The sequence below is a fragment of the Rhinolophus sinicus genome, chromosome 8 (assembly GCF_057876585.1).
Source record: "Rhinolophus sinicus isolate RSI-liver-muscle chromosome 8, RSI-T2T, whole genome shotgun sequence".
NCBI classification, from domain to species: domain Eukaryota; kingdom Metazoa; phylum Chordata; class Mammalia; order Chiroptera; family Rhinolophidae; genus Rhinolophus; species Rhinolophus sinicus.
In genome coordinates this window covers 46,609,381-46,631,069 of record NC_142508.1, presented here as the reverse complement: position 1 = coordinate 46,631,069, position 21,689 = coordinate 46,609,381, and the positions used below count along the sequence as shown (strand labels likewise).

The following is a 21,689-nucleotide window of genomic DNA, read 5'->3' as shown; positions in this document are numbered from 1 at the left end:
TCCTGCTCCAGGAACAAGATGAGACATCTGGCCTGAGCTCCATCCTTGATGCTCATTCTAGTCTTTCTTCTTCTATCCCATTATTGCCTCCTTGCCCTCCTCCTACATTTCCTCTCCCAACACCCCCCCCCTCCTCCTGGGGAATGGACTGGATGCAGAGCTGGAGGTTCTGTCATAAGGGCCCTCACCAGATGGTGTCCTTTGGGGCCAGGGTGTAGAGGTGTCAGTTGCTGGGACCTTTAATTAGCACAAACCTTCCACCCTCCACTATGGCTGTTTTCCTTCTCTGGATGCTCCTGGGACCCCACGCTCTCCATCTTTCCATGCCTATAGTCCCAGAGAGCCAGGAAGGGGAAGCGTTGTCAGGTGTTTAGAAAAACAGCCTTACTACCTGACTTCCTCCCTAAACCTCAGGAGTACTGGCTCCAAGCTCATCCTATTTCAAAATCCAAGTGCTGGGTCTCCAGAACAAAAGCCAGGAGTTCAGGCCCCCATATCTAGAAGCCTGGGCCCCCAGGATCCACCCCTCTCAGACTCAGGAGTCCAAGCCCACAGCCCCTTCTCCCCAAATTTCCAGGAGTTCAGGACTCCATTTTCTGGCTCCCCATCCCTACAAACACACACACACACACACACACACACACACACACACACACACACACACACAGGACTTAGGGCAGATGTTCACTGTTGATTTTCAAATCCTCCTGGGCCTGTGTGGGGGTGGAAGAGAGATTGGTGCTTAAATCCACTGACCCTAAGACTTAAGACCAGATTTTCTGAACCCCCATCATCTTCTCCCAATGGCACTCTGCTGCAGGCAGATGACCTAGTTGAGTCCCCAGCTCCCTAGAAATCGGAACTTCTCAGTCAACAGAGGTCTGAACCCCTAGTCTTAGAATCCTGGAAGTCCAAGCCCCTGCCATTTAGGGACGCAAGACTCTGAGCTCAGGAAAAACGGAAAACCTGAGTGTGCACCCCCAATCCCTACAGGTTCTGGAATGTCAGACCCAGGTTCCCAGGGCTACAGTCGCCCCTCAGTGCCTCCGTGTCCCGCCCACCTGCCCGGCCAGCTGCGCAGCGCACCGGTGGCCTGCAGCGTGGGAACGCCCCAGCTGGGCGGCATGCAGCCGTCAAGACAAGCTGCGCGGTTCCCAGCCTCCCTGCCTGCCCCCGCCCGGGCACCGCCGCCTCCCAGCCGTCTCCAGGCAACTACGGCTGAGTGGGGCAAGAGACTGAGCCCGGAGTACCCGGTCTTGGGAAAGGAGGGGCTGGGAGCCTGGATTCCAGGATCTTAGGACGTGCTATGGTTCGCAGCGGTAACAGGCAGACAGAAGGATATTTTGAGAAGGGATTTTGAGGCGGGAAGAGCAGAATCCGCTTCTTCTCGAGGGTCCCAGCTGCCCCCCAGGAATCCCAATGGCCTCTTCCTGACCCGAAGCCTGGCCTCCCCAGGGCGCGGAAACTAGAGAGGCCCCAGGGGGTCCCATTTATAGCTCTGTTTCCACTCTGCGCGGTCCCTGCAGGACCTGGGCTGAGCAAGTTTCTTCCACTCCCTCCCCTCTCTCCTCCTCACCCCGTTGCCCCCGCCCAACTCTGGCAGGGTGCAGGTGTCCAATCCAGGCAGGACCCCCTCCTTCGATCCAGGTGTTCCGGCTCCCATATACCAATTGGGCTGGGGCGCCGGTCCCCGGCAGTGCCTTCATTCCTGGGCGTCTCAGCCACAGGAGTTTCTCAATGGGAAGAGGGCGGGTCCCCCAGGGGGTGGGGCGCGTTGGGGCTGGGCGAATGGGATCAGACTGGGGTCTCCCAGAGACGCGGCGCAGGCAACTGGCCCGCATTTCCGAACGTCGGAGCCTCGGCTGAGCAGACTTGAGAAACTCCAGGCCAAGGAGGGACAAGGGGAGCCGTAGCCGGGGGTGAAGAATCGGGCGCTAAGGGATCTCCGGGCTAGAGTGGTGGGAGGTGTGCTGTCGAGGAAGCCGTGGGCGGGGAAGCCAGCGCGATAGCAAGTCTACTGGATCTTAGGGGATACACATTCAGGATGCTGGTTCCCGCTCTCCTCGTTCTGTTCTTCTGCCTCAAAGGGCATGCAGGTACCGCGAGCGGCCGGGGAGGCGGTAAATATGGGGGAGGATGGTTTGACAGCTGCTGCTTTACTGGGGTGAATGGGGCTGAGGGCTCGGACTCCTGGATCTGAGGGAGAAATCTGGAAGCCTGGGCTTCTGAGGCTGAGGAAAGAGAGGGTTGGGGACTGGACTCCTGGGTCCTGAATGAGGGAGCTCTTCAATGTGATAAGCTCAGCTCTGCTTCCTGCTCCCATTCTCCTAGGCCTGTTGCCCCACTTCTTGCAACAGCCAGCTGACCTGGTGGTACTGCTAGGGGACGAGGCCCGGCTGCCCTGTGCCCTCGATGCATACTCAGGGCTGGTTCAGTGGACTAAGGATGGGCTGGCTCTAGGTGGTGAAAGGGACCTGCCAGGTGAGGCTTTCTTTCTACTCAGGGAGAGGCTGGCTCCAGGGTGGAGGTGTTGGGCTTGGGCTATAAGTGAAGTATCTATTTTGACATTTTCAAGTTTGGGAAATTAGTGGGCTCACATAAACATTTGGGAGTCCTGAATTTTTAGCTTATACTTTTGGTGTAACCCATAAGGTTTGGGGATTTTTATTTTTATTGTAAATTATTACATAAATGCAGACAAGCACACAAAACATAAATGGAAGATTTGCCAAATAATTGTGAAGTAGACACCCATGTAACCACTACCCGGGTCCAGAAGTCCTCCTTATTCCTTTCCCTTATCATAGCCCACTCCCTTTGCACCCCAGAAGTAGAATCTAATCTGACTTTTATGGCAATTGTTCTCTGGCTTTTTTTCTGAAATTATCACCCCCAAGTTTGAAGTGAATCTGGATTGGGAGACGGTTAGTGTCTTGGCCCAGCACCCACTTTCCGTAGTGTCTTTCAGGTGTGGGATGGGGCTGGGAACTCAGAACCATGGTGACTGCCTCTTCCCTGATTCCAGGGTGGTCCAGATACTGGATATCAGGGGATGCAGCCAGTGGCCAGCACAACCTCCACATCAGGCCCGTGGAGCTAGAGGACCAAGCATCATATGAGTGTCAGGCTACACAAGCAGGCCTCCGCTCTCGACCAGCCCGATTACACGTGCTAGGTGAGGACCCAGCCCACTCATCCCAGGAGCGCCCAAGGGGGAAAGCCAGTCCTACTTGGGAGTCTAAGAATCCAGGGAGCACAGTAGAGTGGTCAGTTAGAGCTGGGAAGATCAGGGTCTCTGGGCCCAGGATCCAGCTCTGACCCCAGATCCACCCCACAGTGCCCCCAAAAGCCCCCCAGGTGCTGGGTGGCCCCTCTGTGTCTCTGGTTGCTGGGGTTCCTGCAAATCTGACCTGTCGGAGCCATGGGAATGCACACCCCACCCCTGAGCTGCTGTGGTTCCGAGACGGGGTCCGGCTGGATGGAACCACTTTCCATCAGGTCAGATGCAAGTCCCTGTGTTAGCCCTTGCCCATTTAGGGAAATGTGGGGGTCCACTCAGACCACGGGCTCATTCAGAGAAGAAAAGGGCATGGGAGGACAGGAGTTCAGAGGTTGGAACCTTTGGTGTGTGATTAAGGATAAGGACTCTAGGGCTGGACTACCTGGGTTCAAATCCTGGCTCAGTCACTTGCTAGTTTATTGATCTTGAGTAAGTAACTTAACCTCTTCTGTCCCACAGTTTCCTTATCTGTACAATGAGGATAATAGTAGTATGCACCTCATAGGGTAATTTATCGTGAGGATTAAATAAAGTGATCCTTATAAGTGCCTAGCAGAGTGCCTGACACATAGTAAGCACTATATAAGGGTAGATGAAATCATTATTATCATTTATAACCTCCAGACCCTGCTGAAGGAAGGGACCACTGGGTCAGTGGAGAGCATCTTATCCTTGACCCCTTCCAGCCATGATGATGGAGCCACCTTGGTCTGCCGGGCCCGGAGCCAGGCCCTGCCTGCAGGGAAAGACACAGCTATCACACTGAGCCTGCAGTGTAGGTGCAGTTGTACACTGGGCCCTAAGCCGGAGGTCCTTGGGAGAAAGGGGAGCTGGAACCTGGACTCCAGGGCATGAAGAAGGAAGGGCTATGGACCTGGAGTTCCTTGGGGGGAATTGGGAACTGGAGGCCTGTCTGGACTCCTAGCTCAAAGGGAAGAGGGGACTGGGGACCCACACTCCTGAGGTAGAGGGGCTGGGAATTGGACCCCCAGGTCTTCAATGGAGATGTTCCAGGTCCTTGACCACTGCTGATTATTGGCCCACTTCCACAGACCCCCCAGTGGTGACTCTGTCTGCAGAACCACAGACTGTGCAGGAGGGAGAGAAGGTCACTTTTCTATGCCAGGCCACAGCCCAGCCTCCTGTCACGGGCTACCGGTGAGGACCAAGATCACCTCTCCACAGCCAGAAGCACAGGCTTGGGGAGGGCAGTACTGGGACATGAGTAGGTGTGCCTGGGGAGCAGAGACAACACTAAGAGCCCCACCACCTCCACAGGTGGGCAAAAGGAGGCTCCCCAGTACTCGGGGCCCGAGGGCCAATGTTGGAGGTGGTGGCAGACGCCTCATTCCTGACTTCACCAGTGTCCTGCGAGGTCAGCAACGCCGTGGGTAGCGCCAACTGCAGCACCGCTCTGGACGTGCAGTGTGAGCCGCCGGGGATCGTGGGTGTGATCAAAATGGTACTAGCTTAAAGGGGCCGGAGGCTAGAGTGGGGCGTGGCTGCGACGGGCTGTGGAAGGAGGTGAGACCGGCATAGTACGTAGGCAGAGTTTGGCTGTGTTGAGTCAGTGCCGAAGTGGAGCTGGGACGGGGTGAGGGCAGGGCCAGGGCGTGTAAGCAGAGTTGTGGACAGGAGCCCTATACTTGGGTTCTCGAGGGTGCCGTTTCTGAACGGCGAATCCTGGGTCAGATGTTGCAGCCTCCCCAGTCACCTGACCCTCTCTCCTCCAGTCGGGCCCATTCTGCTGGCAAAACCCGAGCCTATGTCTGTAGACGTAGGGGAAGACGCCTTCTTCAGCTGTGCTTGGCGCGGGAACCCGCTCCCTCGGGTAACCTGGACACGCCGCGGGGGCGTACAGGTAAGGCCTGATCTGGGGCTAGTGGTGGTGGCAGGCAGTGGATGGAGCTTCCTCCCAAGGTCCTGTCCCTGACGCCCCTTCTTATCCCAGGTGCTGGGCTCTGGGCCCACGCTCCGTCTTCGGTCGGTGGGGCCCGAGGATTCAGGTGACTACGTGTGCAGGGCTGAGCCGGGGCTCACGGGCCTAGGGGGCGGTGCTGCGGAGGCCAGGTTGACTGTGAACGGTGAGAGAGCGCTGCTTCCTAGAGGATTGGGCACGTCCTGGGACCGGGATGGGCGGAGGGGCCTAAGTCTAACGGGAGTGGGAGAGACCTTGAGAGGGGAAGCTTTATAGGGACGGACCTGGGGTTACCAGCTGGACCAAGTGACCGAGAGCCTCGGAGGGGTTCGGAGTTTGCTGAGGGGCGTGGCCTGGTTGGTTGGGGTTAGCGGGCAGTGCCTGGGCCCGCCTTATTGAGAACTGGCTTGGGGGGGAAGGCGGGGCCTCTCCTCTGATTAGTCCACTATCTCCAAACCAGCACCCCCAGTCGTGACCGCCCTGCACTCAGCGCCGGCCTTCCTGAGGGGCCCCGCCCGACTCCAATGTCTAGTCTTCGCCTCCCCGGCCCCAGAAGCCGTGGTAAGGGAATGTCCCTGCTCTCCTGACCCACCCCACAGTGATCCCTGACCTCCCAGCCAGAACCCCAAAACTGCGTGACTTCCTCTGATTTTCCCGAACCCCTCCCCGACCCCTCCCGCCCTCCCCAGTCTTCTCTGACCTCCCTCTTTTGTGCCCCCAGGTTTGGTCTTGGGATGAGGGCTTCCTGGCGAAAGGGTCGTGGGGTCGGTTCCTGGTGGAGACGTTCCCAGCCCCGGATAGCTACGGGGGACAGGGTCCAGGTCTGATTTCTGTGCTACACATTTCGGGAACCCAGGAGTCCGACTTTAGCCAGGGCTTCAACTGCAGTGCCCGGAACCGGTTGGGTGAAGGAGGCACCCGGGTCAGTCTGGGCCGTAGAGGTGAGACCTTAGGACTGAAGACCCCAAATCTGAGAATCCCACACCCCAAAAATGCCACAATCCCCAAACCGAGGACCTCCAAATGCAGAGACCACCCCTCCAAAACCTTGGGAGCCTCAAAACTATGCGTCCCTTGAATTCTGAGACCCCAAAACAATAAATGCCCTCAAATAAGGAATCCTAAACTGAGACACCCGTCCTACTCAGGGGCCCCAAAGAAAGGAACCTCCAAAGTTAAAGTCCCTCAAATTCTAAGATTCCCTAAAGCCAGGAAGTTTAAACTTGTGGAATCCCAATTTCATGAGCCCTTAAGTCCAGGAACCCAAGCTAGGGGACCACAAACCTTGGGTAGCCCAAGTTTGGCAACCTTTTGAACCCAGAGACCCCAGCCCAAGCCCTAAGTCCCTCTTCCCCAATTCCTTCTCAGTCTTCAGCTCAGCCTCCTCAGAATGTTCTCTCTTCTCCCTGCAGACTTGCTCCCCACTGTAAGGATTGTGGCTGGAGTGGCCTCGGCGGCCATGACACTCCTTATGGTCATCACTGGGGTGACCCTTTGCTGCTGGCGCCATGGCAAAGGTCAGTACCCAAGCTCCACCCCAGCGCCCTTGCCCCCACCCCCACAAAACATGTTCACCCTGCCCACTAACAAACTGGGCGTTTGGACCTTGTCCCAGTGCTGCCTCCCATGGGGCTTGGCTCACTTTCAGCCCCTGGTTCTTCCTTCAAGCCCTAACTCTACTTCCTCAGGGTCACACTCCTTGCCCTCTCAGGCCAGGGCTCTAATTGGTTCCTAGCTCCTAACCCAGTCCTTTCTCTTCCTGCTCATTGGTCTCCACAAACTGTGACCTGCCCCATGGCTTACCTCTGTCTCCCCCCCAACCCCACTGTTCCTGGCCTCAGCCTCTTTCTCCAAGCAAAATAACCTGGTGCGAATCCCAAGCAGCAGCCATGGCTCCAGTTCTCGGGGTCCTGAGGAAGAGGAGACAGGCAGCAGCGAGGACCAGGTAGGAAGCCAGGGTCCCCAGACCTGACTGTGCCCCTAGAACCAAATAGAAACCCAGTCTCAACTGGGCCCCTAAACTCAAATTGGGCCCAACATTGACCCCAGACCCAAATGTCCCCCAAATCCAAATATGGCCCTGACCAAGTTATTCCCTAGATCCAATATTTCCCCAGAGCCCTTTGTTTTCCTGAGTCCAGATGCCAGCTCCCTCCTGTTTGGTCTCCACTATCCAGTTGAGGGTCCTTGGGTTCTGGAGCTGGGGCAAGAGGATCCTCTAACAACTCCCTCTCACTGACTGCCCGACCCCAGGGCCCCATTGTGCAGACGGATCACAGTGACCTGGTTCTGGATGAGGAGAGGGCTCTGGAGACCAAGGTGAGTGTTGGGAAGGGTCGGACTCGCTTCTCTGTGTCTCCAACTCTCTCCCTGCTTCTGTCCCCTCCTTTTATGATCTATTTCCTGCGGAGCTGGGACCTAGCCCCCTCTGCTCTCTGCTTCCTGCCTCCTGAGCTATCTCATTCACCTTCACAGCCTCAGTTTGCATGTCTGCTGACTCTGCCCACATAGCTGTTCCAGCCTTGGCCTTCATCTTGAGCCCCAGATCAGTCCTCTTTCAGGCCTGGATGCCTCTCCCTGGTTGCCTCCCCCAGGCCCCTTCCACCTACCATGTCCCACATTGTCCTTACATCTCCCCAGACCAGCCCCTCCTCTGGGGGTCCCATCTCAGGACAGCCCCACTACTTCATTCCCCAGTCCAGAGCCCTTCTCTTTCTCCTCTGTACCTAGCACACGCTTTCTGCTATTCTCTTGGCCTAAAACACTCCCACCTTCCTTCCCACACCCACCTAATTCTCTCCCTCCATTCCTCTGGTCTCAGACATTTCTTGTTCTATAAACCCCATGCTTCCCTCCTCACAGCCCTGATCATTCTGTCTGTGTTTCGACTGTCACAGCCAGGATCACTCTGATCTGGGTTTCCCCATCCCGACTTGATCACTATGCTGAAGGTTCCTCCATCACAGCCCTAGTTACTCTGCGCGGGCTTCGCCATCATAGCCCTGATAATCCTGTCTGTGCTTCCTCATCAAGTCCCATCACTCTTCCTGTGTTTCCACCATTGCAGTCCCAGCCACTCTGCCTGTACTCCCCCCATCAGAGCCCTGGCCCCTCTGGGCTCTGTCTGGTGATCTGTCATTTCCCCTTTGGCCTGGGATCTCCATGAGGGCAGATCCCGGTCTATCCTAGTGATAGCTGTCTCTAGGAGCCGCACAGGGCATGACACGGAATCAAAGTCTTGGGGCTGTTGGGCAGATGAATGAATAAATGTCTTGGTCTCAATCTCTCTCTCTTGTTCGCCCTGCGTCTTTTTCTACACCAGCAGACCTATATCCCTCTGTCTCTGCCTTTCTCTGCCCATCTCCTTCTGTGTCTTTGTCTCTTGTCACTGTTTTTCTGCCTTACTTTGTCTTTCTACTAGTCTATATGTCTGTCTCTCTGTCTCTGGGTCTCTGCCTGCTCGTTTCTTTTTTTTTTTTTTGTCTCTTACTAGGTCTGGCTCTATCTCAGTGTGTCTGTCTGTTAGTGGCCCTCATACTCCTATACCCTCACACGCTCACAAATTCCATTTGTCCCCTCAGGACCCAACCAATGGTTACTACAAGGTCCGAGGAGTCAGTGTGAGCCTGAGCCTTGGTGAAGCCCCTGGAGGAAGCCTCTTCCTGCCAGCTCCCTCCTCCCTTGGACCTCTGGGTACCCCTCCATTCTATGACTTCAACACACACCTGGGCATGCCTGCCCCCTGCAGACTGTATAGAGCCCAGGCAGGTTATCTTACCACACCCCATTCTCGAGCTTTTACCAGCTACGTCAAACCCATGTCCTTTGGAACTCCAGATCTGGCTCCTGGGACTCCCCCCTTCCCCTATGCTGCCTTCCCCACATCTAGCCACGCACGTCTCCAGACTCATGTGTGACATCTCTTCAACTGAGGAGTGCTGGGATCTTCAATTTGCCATAATGGATTGTCCTGGTTTCTGAGGAACCAAAGCAAGTTGGTGACCTTACTCCTCCAAAACTGAACATTGAGGAGAGGGATAGATCATAACTATTGCCTGGGTCATTGGTGTACAGTTTGTTCGGCCAAAGGGATGCCCCAAGTGGGAGCAAGATGGCCACTATGTCCACCTGTTCCCCTGTGTAAAAGAGATTCAAGATGCCTACTGGGCCTTTTGCAGAGGAATAGGGACAGGAGGTGATAAGAGTTAGAGGCAGGGATGGAAGTTGTTCCCAGACACTGAAAGAAGATATTTCAAGATAACCACCTTGTACTGAGAAGAAAGGTAACATAGGGTAGATTAGGATGGAGTCCAGACTAGGACCTTACCTGGCTGTCCCTGAGGGGCACTTTGTTTGGCCAATGCTTGTGCTGGCAAGATGGCTGTTCACTCTTTGGGAACCCAAGATGGCCACCATCTTGATTCCCTCTACCTTCCTTAAAGGCCCTGGGAGAATTAGGCCCAAGGAATGAGGATAGGGTGAGATCTGCCATTGGACTGGGTGGGGGTGGAATCAGGGGATGAGAATATTTATGTTTAATTAAAAAAAAAAAGTCAAAGAAGTGACTGTGCGTTCAGGATTCTCTTGGCCTTATTACCCTCCATCAAGGAAAGGATCCATCAAGCCTGCTCCAAGGCCCTTCCTCTACCCTAAGCTATGAAGTGGCTTAAGGAGCAAATTGGGAGCTACCCCCAAACCCCTTGCTACATGTTTAATGCTCCAGGCTCTTTTACTATATACATCTACACAAACATATATGCACAAATGTACACGTATGACAAGGCTGCCCCATTGGCTTGGGGAGGACAAGTATTCTACACTGTCATTTAAGGAGACAACACAGTGAGCCCTGAAGGGGAGGCAGGGGAGGGAGAAGCTATGTGTGGGAAAATAGAAATACCCTGGTACTTAGAACAAAGATGGGAGTCCAGACCCTTGTCCTGAGGTGCTAGGTACCTGACTCAGGTCATCCTTTAAAAAGGGGCCTGGGAGCTTTTTGTCATGGATCCTTGAACTAAGAATTAAAGGTCCAGACACCTGAGGGCCTTTGGAAGCGGAGCAGAAGGCCTAGGGCTCTTGGGTCTTAGGGAGAAAGGGCTGGGAGCTTGGTCCCTGGTCCTGAGAGAGACGGTATTTGGGACCCAGACTCCTGGATCTGAGGGAGAAGAGGGCTGTGTTTTGAGGGAGAAAACAACTGCTGTGTTTTTGACTGGGGAAATTTTGGACGCCTGTATTCCTGGGACCTCAAGAGAGGAATTTGTTGGGGATGGGGGAGTATCTCCAACGCTGACAATCCCTGGAAGAGAAGGAAGCTGATTTGTGAGCGTCTGGGTCAAAGGGAGGAGAAAGCTGGGGATGAGGACGCTGAGGGAGCACACAAATCCACAACCGTGGAGCCTATGACGTAGCCTCCTGGCTAAGCCCTAGCATGAGGTGGGACACCTGGAATCTCAAGGGGACGGGGGCTTGACGCAGGCCCCCACCCAAGGTTTCGGAGCTGCTCCACACTGCGCAGAGCTGGCACGCTATTGTCCTGGCCAGGAAGGCGGGGCCGGCGTGGGGCGGGGCTGGCGGCGCCGGCGCAGCCCGGGGGCGGAGGGAGGAGGAGGCGGCGGTGGTGGCGCTGGGAGCTCCTGTCACCGCTGGGGCCGGGCCGGGCAGGGCGGGAGTGCAAGGGACGTGAGGGCGCGACGGCCCAGACATGGGGCACGCCAGTCCCGCCACGCGCGGTCTGGGCCGCCGCCGGGGCCCGCCGCCGCTGCCGCTGCCGCTGTTGCTGCCACTATTGCTGCTGCTTCTGCGCGCGCAGCTCGCCGTCGGGAGCCTGGCCGGTGGGAGCCCCGGCACGGCCGAGGTGAGACCCGGCCGGGTCCTGGGGGATGGGGGAAGGGGCGGGACCCGGCCTCTGGACCCCCACGCGAACATGTCCAGGGCAGAGAGTGCAGTCTTTCCAGCCAGGTGGCCGGCCCCCAGGCACACCTAACGGCACTAGGCATTCATGAACCAAGGAATCCAGGCCCCAGCTCCCCATCATCTGTCGTCCCAGCCCCCTCCCGCCCCCCAGCATAGGAACTGGCTTTTCCAGAGCCCCTGGCCCCAGAAGTCCCGTCCCCTCAGACACTCTAGACCTAAGTGATTTAGCCCCAGCCCCTTCCCACCTGAACATAGGACCCACCAGGCAGTAAGACACTTAGATCCAAGAATCTGGGCCCCTTGCATCCTCTGGACCCATATGAGGGCCCTGCAGACTCCCTGGACCCAGAAGTCGGGGCCTCGAGCCACCGCCCCCCGACCCAGGATGTAGTTCTCAAGCCCTCAAGGACTTGGTGTCCAGTCCTGCAGGGCCCTGAAGCTAGGCCTTGTCTGTCGTCTTTGCACCGAAGAATGGGAGCCCTCAGCTAGGGATGGAGGGAGGAGGGGCCAGAACGCCTGGGTTCTGACCTCCTCCCCCGCGATTCAGATTTAACCCCTTCGGGCTTCAGTGCGGCTGCGCTGGGGTGGGGGCGGAGCCTGTCTCCGCCGCAACAAAGCCGCGAGAATCCTGGGGGACCCAGGTCGCCATAGCAACAGGAGAGCTGGGGCGATCCCGCCCCGTGGGAACTGTTTCCCGGGAAACCGTACCTCTACTGAGGCGGGTGCATAGTCCTTGGTGGAGGGGACTAGTTATGGGGTCTAAATATCTGAGTCCTAGAGAGCAAAGGACCAAGGGACTAGCATGCCAACGTCCTCCGGGCCCTCACTGACCTCTCCGCCTCCACACCCAGGCCCCGGGATCCGCTCAAGTGGCTGGACTATGTGGGCGCCTAACCCTTCATCGGAACCTGCGCACCGGCCGCTGGGAACCAGACCCACAGCGCTCGCGACGCTGTCTCCGGGACCCGCAACGCGCACTAGAGTACTGCAGACAGGTGGGCGGGACCTACTGAGATGGGCGTGGCGAGCGGGGTTCAGGTGCTGCTGAGTAGCCCAAGGGAAGCTAGACATGCGAAAGGCCGGGGGGATGAGGGATCTAAGAAGGCTTGGGAAGCTAGGCAGCGTGGCTAACAGACAAAGTTAGGGTAGGGCAGGACCTGTTTTTGAGAAACTAGGTCAGGAAAGCGGAGAGCCGTGCAAAGGCTACCTAAGGAAAGTATCCCTCCAATGAAATGAGGGCGTTTAGCAGTAGGTGGTGGGCTCCTTAAAGAGTAGGGGTATAGGTGGACGTGGCCAAAGGAGAGGCGGGGCTAAAACAGAAAGACCTTAGGGGCCAGCAAGATAGGAAAAGAGGTGGAGCCCAATGAGAGTGGAAAGCTAGGAGGCGTGGCTATGAAAAGGCAAGTCTAATACAGAGAGAAGGGACACTTACTGAGTGTACAAACAGGGAAAGAGGTGAGGCTTAAAGGTTGGTGGAATCTATGGAGAGATGAACCTGACTGGGGAAGGGGGGCCAAGGTGACCAGAAGAGAGGTGGGCTTAGAGAAATTGAGCTTATATGGGCGTATGGAGGGACCTTTGTAAAGAAACTGGACAAAGGGGAGGGGTCTAAGGATGGCGGAGCTTTTAAGGGAGTTACTAGGAGGTGTGGCCAATGAGCCTGCGGGACTTAGATATCTAAGACCGGTTCTTTGCAGAAGTAGGGCCTAAGAATGAGAGGGCCTTATGAACACTGGAGCCTTGAAAGGGGAAATGGCCAGTAAAGAAGCGCAGCTGGTAGGGGCGGGCAGTGGGTTGATCGCCCCCACCCCGTGCCCCCAGATGTATCCGGAGCTGCAGATTGCACGTGTGGAACAGGCGACACAGGCCATCCCAATGGAGCACTGGTGCGGGGGTGCCCGGGGTGGCCGCTGTGCCCACCCTCACCACCAGGTTGTGCCTTTCCGCTGCCTGCGTGAGTCACAGGCTGGGGGAGGGAAATGGAGGTGGGGGTCTCCCAGGGGCGAGATTCTGGACCCCAGTCTCAAGGCTCACATTAAGGTGGTGGATGCCTGGGTCCTGAGTGGGGCATAGAAGCCTCTGAAGATAAAAAAAAAAAAATCTGGATTCGGAAGAGAGTGGGGCTAGTGGCTGTGGGCAGGTCTCACTCTGTTGCCCCCTATTCCCCAGCGGGTGAATTCGTGAGCGAGGCCCTGCTGGTGCCCGAGGGCTGCCGGTTCTTGCACCAGGAGCGCATGGACCAGTGTGAGAGTTCAACCCGAAGGCATCAGGAAGCACAGGAGGTCTGTCAGAACCCTGGCCCATCTATCCTCACCCCCAGACTCAGGAGTCCAGTCTTCTAACACCCTCCTTCTCTAGCACCCAAGAGTGTGGGCCTCAATCCCCTCTTCCCACCAGACAGGCTCCTAGCTCCATCAGTCCCCAAGACTCTGGCACTCAGGCTCCCCCTTTCACCCTTTCCTACTCCGCAATCCTGGCACCTGGGCCCATTCTTCCCACAGGCCTGCAGCTCCCAGGGCCTCATCCTGCATGGCTCGGGCATGCTTTTGCCCTGTGGCACGGATCGGTTCCGAGGTGTGGAGTATGTGTGCTGCCCCCCTCCTGTGACCCCCGACCCGTCTGGGACAGCAGTTGGGTGAGTGGGAGGGAATCTTCCATGTCCATCCCGAGGCTCCTGAGGCAGGAGATGGAAGCCTGGGGGCCTGGGCCAGGGTTCTTATTGCCTTGGGTCTTCTGCTCCCTCAGTGACCCCTCCACCCGGTCCTGGCCCCTGGGGGGCAGAGTAGAGGGGGGTGAAGATGAGGAAGAGGAAGAATCCTTCCTACAGCCAATAGACGATTACTTCGTGGAGCCTCCACAGGCTGAAGAGGAAGAAGAGAAGGAAAGAGTCCCACCTTCAAGCTCCCACCCTCCTGCAGGGGTCAGCAAAGGTGAGGCCATTTCTGAATCCCTAGTCCCCTCTATCCTGGAGGGAGGGTGATTTGTGGGAGCCTTGGTGTAGGAGAATCTTTGGGAGGAACCTGTAGAGGAGAGGTCTGATTGGGGGAATGGAAGAAATGAGAGCAGCTTTGGATAAAGTAGAGGTGGAAGGGCTGGCCTGTGAAGAATGCAAAGAGTGAGAGTGGTTTGGGGGTACCTGGAAGTGGAGGAGCCATTTGGTAGATCCTACGGATTATTTTGGGAAAACTTGGAGGATGATGTAATGGATTCCTAAGCTTTGCAAGAAGAGGCCTAGTATAGAGCTACATTCCCATGATGCTAGGCAGCAGCTATGGACACATGGTGGTCTCCAGTGCACTCTAGGAAATGTAGTTCTCCAGATAGAAAAGGTGACCTGGAGATGGGATTCAGGCTGACCTCCTGATCCCTGGCCTTGCAGTGACTCCTACCCCAAGGCCCACAGACGGTGTGGATGTGTACTTCGGCATGCCTGGAGAAATCAGTGAGCACGAGGGTTTCCTGCGGGCCAAGATGGACCTGGAGGAGCGAAGGATGCGCCAGATTAATGAGGTGATGATACTGGGAGCCCCAAGATCCCCCACAACACAGAGCTTCCTACATACCAGCAAATTCCTCAGGGACAAGTTGGACCTACCTCCAAAGACTCCCCAAGCCCCCATCACCCCTCAACACCACCCCTAAGATGACTAGGGATCCTTGACTCTTAGAATCCCGTTGAGCTGCCCCCAGATTCTAAGGGAACTCTGGCGCATGGTACTCTTCTACCTTAAATTCCTCTGAGTCTTCTTCTCTCTTGGGAACCCAAGAGCCACTGCAACTTAAGGGATCTGGAACCTATGAGGTCTTGAAGAGGGATTGGGGACTCACCGGGTGAAGCAGGGTGGGTTCTAGGATCCTGAAGTTACCCCTACCCCCAGGTGATGCGTGAATGGGCCATGGCCGACAACCAGTCCAAGAATCTGCCTAAAGCCGACAGACAGGCCCTGAATGAGGTAGGTCAACCTGCAGGGGGTACTACTCATTCATGCCTGTCCACTACCTGGGACACATCGGGTCTCAGCCTGGCTCAGGCCTTGTCCTGGCCTCATCCAGTCCCACTCCTTTCTATTTACATCAGCCTCTCCTGGCCTCACCCCTACATTTAGCTTCACCCCTCTTGGCCTATGTCAGACCTGACATTACTCTCCTTCTTCAATTGGCCATGTTTTGCCCTGTCTTAACTTGATCCTTACCTCTAAGGGCTGTCTCTAGAGTCCTTTCCCAAGCTGGGCCTCCTGCAAATACAGCCAGTCCCTCTCAGCCTCTCTTTGATACATTCTTGTCCCGGTTAGCCCCCGCCCCCCGGCTTTTGCCCCTCTAATCTCACTTTTAACAATCCGTTCTCAGTAGGCACAGCTTCATGATTCTTCATCCTGCCTGTCTCATCCTCACCTTGGTACAGGCCTAACCCCTATATGAGTAGACCCCACTCAGGTTATCCCCATTCCCTGCCTCTTGCTCCCCTCCCCTACCGTTCTCGTTTAGATACAGCCTGTCTCCAGTTGGCCCTGCCCAGGCCTAGAGCCCTATCTTTCCTGCAATACTTGCTCCCTTTCATCTTAACACAGGCCAGCTCTGTTCCTAGATTGTTCCCGCTTAGCACAGTTTACACCCTCAGCTTGGCTACCAGTGGACCTCGTCCTTCCCCTGCTCTACCTGGCCCTGTAGCCCAATCCCGTCAGTCAGTCTCCTGTGATCTAGTCCCAACCCCAGGTTGACTCTGCCTAGACCTAGACCCACTGCACCCACTTTGCTTGGCCCATAGCCTGGCCTTTCCAGAATGCCATTGACCCAGGCTTTCACCCATCTATGCTTCTCCTGATCTGTGCCCACCCCCTCATCAGCACTTCCAGTCCATTCTGCAGACCTTGGAGGAACAAGTGTCTGGTGAGCGACAGCGCCTGGTGGAGACTCATGCCACCCGAGTCATCGCCCTTATCAACGACCAGCGCCGGGCTGCCTTGGAAGGTTTCCTGGCAGCACTGCAGGGGGATCCACCTCAGGTGTGGGAGCTGTGGGGGCAGAGGGCAGTGGGTGAAAAGGGCTGGGGCAGGCCTGTGCAGCCTTCATCCTTTCCACAGCCAGAGCGTGTCCTGCTGGCCCTGCGGCGCTACCTGCGTGCAGAGCAGAAGGAGCAAAGGCACACGCTGCGGCACTACCAGCACGTGGCTGCCGTGGATCCTGAGAAGGCCCAGCAGATGCGCTTCCAGGTGCTCAGATTCTTCAGCTCCCAAATATCCTGCTAGCCTTCAGACCCCAGTCTCTTTGGACCCCATCCCTCAGACTCTTTTGTCCCTCTGGCTCTTTCCCTCAGACTTGCTTCCTATCCCTGGAATGCCCCCCTTTTGGGCCTTGGGACCCTTCCCAGTCCCTTGGATCCCTACTTCCTGACCCTGGAACACTGCTCCCCCTCCCGTGTCTTTGACACCCATCTTGTCCCTTGGATTTCTACTTCCTTTCCCAGAATCCCCGTCCTGTGCCTTGAACCCTATTCCTGTCGCTCGATTCTCCTTTCTCATTAACCCCACTTGTTGTCCTTGGAGCTCCTGTTCTGTGCCTTTAGATTCTAATTCCTGTTTCTTGGGAGCTGTCTTCCTGTCCATGAACATTCTACTCTATGCTCCTGAGCTCCAAGTCTTGCCCTTGAACCACATCATTTCTATATGACCCTCCAAATCCTACTTCCTTTTCTGGAACCCCCTCAAACCTCACTTTCTATTCCTCAGACCTTACTTTCTGCTCCTCCTACCCACTTGCCTCTGCTTCCTATCTTCTGTACCATATTCCTTGTATCCTATACTTACCATGTCTCCTGTACCCCACTTTTCCAGCAACTACTCCTTTCCCTCTACCTTACTTCCTTTCCCAAGCCCTTCACTTCCTGTCCTGTGTATATCTTTTCTTTGTATTCTGCTTCTCCTCCTCCAATTTCCTTCTTCCTGTGGCCCAATTCCTGTCCCTTGTACCCTACTTCCTATTGTATGTGCTACTTGTCCTTGAATCCTATTGCCCTTCCTCCTTCAACCTGCCTCAGTTTCCCCATCTCTAGCCCACATTGCCCAGTTCATTCTCCATACTCACTCCCCCACAGGTGCAGACCCACCTCCAAGTAATCGAGGAAAGGATGAATCAGAGTTTGGGGCTGCTTGACCAGAATCCCCGCCTGGCTCAGGAGTTGTGGCCCCAGATCCGTGAGTGCATATGACCCCTGCTTCCCATTCCAGATCTGTAAGGGAAGATCCTGACCCCCAACCTTTGACACCACCCCAACTTGAGTTATCTATTCCTATGTAACAAACACCTGAACTTACTGGCTTAAGTCAACCATCTCCTTTGCTCTTGAGTCTGCCGTCTGGTCTGGGTTCTGTTGGGTGCTTCTTCTGCTGGTCTTGCCAGTAGATAAGCATGCAGCTACGTCTGGCTAGCAGGTCAGCTAGTGGCTGAGACTTTGGCATGAATGAGCCTCTCTACCTCTCCATGTAGGCTCAAGGCCTCTCTTCTCCAAGGAGCCCCTCCATGTCATCTTTCCAGCAGGGTGGCTGGACTTTCTACATGGTGGTTCAGGCTCCTCAAACCTGAAAGTGGAAATTGCCAGGTCTTCTTAATGCTCAGGCCCACATTCTGTTGGTTAAAGCGAGTCACAAACCCGGTCCAAATTCAAGGGAAGAGGTCTACACAAAGCACAAACACCAGAAAATGTGACCTACCACAGCCCCCAGATCTATTGCGACTTCCCATTGGATGCCCCACACCTAACCCCAATTCTCCTGCTCTTTAAGGAGGCCATTCTCTTGAAACTTGAACCTTCATCCTCCCTGCCAGGGGTGCCTCCAACCAGCTCCACACTTTCCCAGATCACACTTAGGGTCACCCCCAATCACTTTACCCTTAAGGTGCCATCCATTCATCTAGTTTTTTGTTGTTTGTTTGTTTATTTTGTGGAATCCCTATGCTCATGACCTCAACCACCTTTCTGCATGCTTCCTTCAGAAGAACTCCTCCACTCTGAACACGTGAGTCCCAGTGAATTGGAAGCCCCTCCCATCGGGGGCAGCAGTGAGGACAAGGGCGGGTTGCAGGCTCTGGATTCCAAGGATGGTGAGTTAATCCAAATACAGATAAACCCAATTTTTGGAGACAGGCTCCAACCAACCTCATTTCTTATCCCCCAAAGTCTGGGGGGAGTCTCAGCTACCACAATGAGTGGGAAAGGATGGGGAGGAATGTCGAAGGTTGTGGAGGCCTCTATAGGATCCTTAATCCTCCTGCCTTGGCCCTGGGAGGGTGTTTCTCCACCCTTTCTTCAATGAAGCCCTCCTCTCTTCACTGTTCCCCCTGTCTTGCCTCCTCTGGCTGCCAACAGACACCCCCATGGCCCTTCCAAAAGGTGAGTATCTCACAGAGTACACCCCAGCCACCAACTCCCATTGAGTCCCCAAGCCCAGAATGGAAAAGCGTCCATATGTTTGAGACCCTAGACCTCCTGGGGTAGAGTTTGGTGTCCCACTGACCCCCTCCTCAGGCGGGGCAGCACCACTCTGGACTCTCAGGAGTGAGCTAGGACTTGGGGGGTAGGGTCCACAGAACAAGATGCTGCACCCCGTGGGAAAGAGAAGCTGTCCCCCCTGGAACAGTATGAATGGAAGGTAAGTCAGCCCTGTGGGCTCCTGAGGGAGGCCTGGGAAGGGGACCTGGACTCTAAGGTCTGAAGGAATAGGGTGCTAAGGGTTTGGATTCCTTGGCTTAAGGGAAGAGGGGACTGAAGACATGAACTGCAGGGTCCTAGGGAAGAAGAGGGGGATGCCCTCTTCAGCTCTGGAGGAGGAGGAGTATGAAGCCCAGACTCATGGGTCCCTGACACCTCCTACTTCCCCAGGTGAATGTGTCTGCTCCGAGGGGTTTTCCTGTCCACTCATCGGAGATACAGAGAGATGAGCTGGTAAGAGGAGGAATATTTGGGGTACCTAGAAGGAGAGGTCAGAGGTCAGTGGCTACGCTGTGACTCCCAAAGCCACACTGGGCCCTGGTGAGCCTCAAAGATGACTCCTGCCCCATCTCCTCTCCCTGCAGGCACCAGCCGGGACAGGTGTGTCCCGAGAGGCCGTGTCTGGTCTGCTAATCATGGGAGCGGGTGGGGGCTCCCTAATCGTCCTCTCCATGCTGCTGTTGCGCAGGAAGAAGCCCTATGGGGCTATCAGCCACGGAGTGGTGGAGGTGAGAGACGTAAAGATGTGCTAAGGGGAGGAGTTCCAGAGGTTGGGCATGGAGGGGCTGTAAGATCTGTGGTGAGGTCCCTATGCCCCACTATCGCTGCCCTGCCCCTATTGCAGGTGGACCCCATGCTGACCCTGGAGGAGCAGCAGCTTCGTGAACTGCAGCGCCATGGCTATGAGAACCCCACTTACCGCTTCCTGGAGGAACGACCCTGAACCAGCCCCCTGCACCCCTCTGCTTGAACCCACACCTTCCCTCTTCCTGGAGCCCCAGAACCCCAACTCCCAGCCTGGGGAAAGGGTCTTGAAAAAGTTCATTTCACACCCTTGTGAGGGGGCTGGAAATTCTTATTTCCTTTCCAATTCCCAATCCCATTCCTAAGAAAGCCCCAGGTATTCCCAGCTGCCTCCCTGCTTGGGACCTCCTCACCTTAATTTATTTTGTAAGTTAATTTATTGTTCCTTAAGGTGACCACCAGCTTGATCTGTGTCTCTTTTTCCCTGAAATTTATCCTCCCACGTGTCCCCCACTAACATCCCAATAAAGTCCTTTTCCCCACATGGCCATCCTGCATCTCTGGGGTCGGGGGGAATCGGTGAGTAATCATAGTTCTGGACGCTGGTGTACATTCCTGTCCAGGCCTCCTTCACCTCTTTAAACAATAGTAGGAGGGATCTTTAAACTGGGTGGGGCCTGTGGAAGGGGGCGGGGCCCAGAGACCTAGGATAGGCTCTTGCTCCCACCCTGGAGCTTTCCGTGGTGCTGAACAAGCCACCACTTCTACGTCCCTACCGGCTGGGTCCCAGGGTGAACTCCGGGCTGGGCTCTGGCAATTTCCCCCTGCCTCCTACTCGCCCTCATACATAATTACACACACAGCAGCCACCCCCAACCTATGAGCCCAATGAGGGCCTGGGAATCTTGAACGACGATTCCCAAGTATTTCCAATACTTCATCCCTTCTTGGGAATGTGATAGGAATCCCCTTAGGGTGTGGGAAGTATAGTTATGTATCCCAGAAAGGGTTATACGGTGTCTGCAAGCACCTACTGGAATTTATTTCCTCACGTGTCCCATTTTGTGACATGTTAGAGTTATCCCTTTACATATGCTGTTACCTGTCCCAGGAGGGTTATTATGAAGATTAAAAGGGTTAATATTTGTGGAGACATTAGAACTATGCCTGCCCCTTCACAAATATTTGTTGAATAAATTTTAAAACAGTATGGCAACAAACACTCCTATGGCACTCACCCTGCACTAGGCACTGCTCTGAGGCCTTTATATGTTGGCACACTTTCATCATTACTTCTACCCATGAAGTAGGTACTATGACTATCCTCGTTTATAGATAAGGAAATAGAGGCAAGACGTTACATCACATTCTCAAGGTCACCATCTAGGAAAGGTCGGAGCTAGGAATAAAACTCAGGCAACCTGGTTCCAGCATCCATACTCTTGGCCATTTGCTAAGCTGCTGTCTAATAATTTGTAGCTGTCCTATATGGTGTTAAGGGTGTGCACTGCAAAATTCCAAGTGATACATTCATCTCCTAAATATTGTAGATTTGCATTTTTACCACAAATTCCCAGCAGATGGCAATAATGTACCTTGTTCTAATAGCACAGCACACAATTTTCTGACAGATGGCTTAGGGAGGAAGCACCTATTTCTAATTCTCTCAAAGGATCTATGAGCTTACAGTGGCTCTTCATAACATATGCATGTAAATACCAGTCTTGTATATTAAAAATAGACCTGGTAGGTATTGGCGGGAAGATGCCTACATGATTCAAGTTGGATACAATGTCACAGCTTCATTAGAGAACCCAGTTTACAATGTCATTTGATTATACCTTCACTTGTCCTCAGAAAACCCTAGCAGGAGTCTATGACTAGCACCACAGGCAGAGGAAACAGCTGCCTTTCTGGTTTGACAGCCAAGGGTGATGAACAGGCAAACAGTGGGTAAGGAGCTCCAAGCAGGTGGTTTAGCAAATGAAAGACATTTTTGCTCAATATGCTCGGTGCCTGATTCCTTAATAATGCTTACATTTTAATAGCGATTCTTGCAGTAATTAATTTAAGAACACTGTTATTGGGGTAGCCGGTTAGCTCAGTTGGCTAGAGCATGGTGCTAATAAAACCAAGTTTGCCCGTTTGATCCCAGCATGGGCCACTGTGAACTGTGCCCTCCTTTAAAAAAATAAAAAATATGGGCGGCCAGATGGCTCAGTTGGTTAGAGCGCGAGCTCTCAACAACAAGGTTGCTGGTTCAATTCCTGCATGGGATGGTGGGCTGCACCCCTTGAAACTAACAATGGCAACTGGAACTGCGCCCTCCACAACTACGATTGAAAGGA

At 54.9% G+C, this 21,689-nt stretch overlaps 2 protein-coding genes across 9 annotated transcripts; both read left to right on the top strand.

Moving 5' to 3' along the window:
- Positions 1-1,207: 1,207 nt before the first annotated feature.
- On the top strand, positions 1,208-9,746 carry KIRREL2 (kirre like nephrin family adhesion molecule 2). Its single transcript, XM_074315741.2, has 15 exons — positions 1,208-2,096; positions 2,332-2,481; positions 3,026-3,175; positions 3,338-3,498; positions 3,905-4,055; positions 4,333-4,438; positions 4,559-4,707; positions 5,014-5,141; positions 5,232-5,364; positions 5,659-5,759; positions 5,920-6,139; positions 6,611-6,715; positions 7,040-7,143; positions 7,452-7,517; positions 8,780-9,746. The coding sequence occupies exons 1-15, from the start codon at positions 2,045-2,047 to the stop codon at positions 9,113-9,115; spliced, it is 2,112 nt and encodes a 703-aa protein (XP_074171842.2). The 5' UTR covers positions 1,208-2,044; the 3' UTR covers positions 9,116-9,746.
- Positions 9,747-10,775: 1,029 nt separating this feature from the next.
- APLP1 (amyloid beta precursor like protein 1) lies at positions 10,776-19,883 on the top strand. 8 transcript variants are annotated; one of them, XM_074315744.2, is made up of 17 exons: positions 10,776-11,052; positions 11,963-12,106; positions 12,933-13,065; positions 13,281-13,393; positions 13,613-13,746; positions 13,857-14,041; positions 14,491-14,621; positions 14,990-15,064; positions 15,956-16,114; positions 16,193-16,321; positions 17,203-17,302; positions 18,105-18,209; positions 18,475-18,498; positions 18,687-18,757; positions 18,988-19,050; positions 19,182-19,325; positions 19,442-19,883. In XM_074315744.2, exons 1-17 carry the CDS (start codon positions 10,900-10,902, stop codon positions 19,538-19,540), a joined length of 1,962 nt encoding a protein of 653 aa, XP_074171845.1. In that variant the 5' UTR covers positions 10,776-10,899; the 3' UTR covers positions 19,541-19,883. The 8 variants fall into 8 exon arrangements, with proteins under 8 accessions (XP_074171845.1, XP_074171847.1, XP_019605528.2 ...); XM_074315746.2 differs by having other exon boundaries at positions 18,102-18,209; positions 19,286-19,325; XM_019749969.3 differs by having other exon boundaries at positions 18,102-18,209.
- The last annotated feature ends 1,806 nt before the right edge of the window (positions 19,884-21,689 follow it).

Bases quoted from the DNA above. Each gene is read 5' to 3' on its own strand.
- KIRREL2 (XM_074315741.2), top strand. From the start codon at position 2,045: ATGCTGGTTCCCGCTCTCCTCGTTCTGTTCTTCTGCCTCAAAGGGCAT. The intron at 7,144-7,451 runs GTAGGAAGCCAG...GCCCGACCCCAG, and splicing joins CAGGCAGCAGCGAGGACCAG to GGCCCCATTGTGCAGACGGA. The intron at 7,518-8,779 runs GTGAGTGTTGGG...TTGTCCCCTCAG, and splicing joins AGAGGGCTCTGGAGACCAAG to GACCCAACCAATGGTTACTA.
- APLP1 (XM_019749969.3), top strand. From the start codon at position 10,900: ATGGGGCACGCCAGTCCCGCCACGCGCGGTCTGGGCCGCCGCCGGGGC. The intron at 13,066-13,280 runs GTGAGTCACAGG...CCTATTCCCCAG, and splicing joins TGTGCCTTTCCGCTGCCTGC to CGGGTGAATTCGTGAGCGAG. The intron at 14,042-14,490 runs GTGAGGCCATTT...CTGGCCTTGCAG, and splicing joins TCCTGCAGGGGTCAGCAAAG to TGACTCCTACCCCAAGGCCC.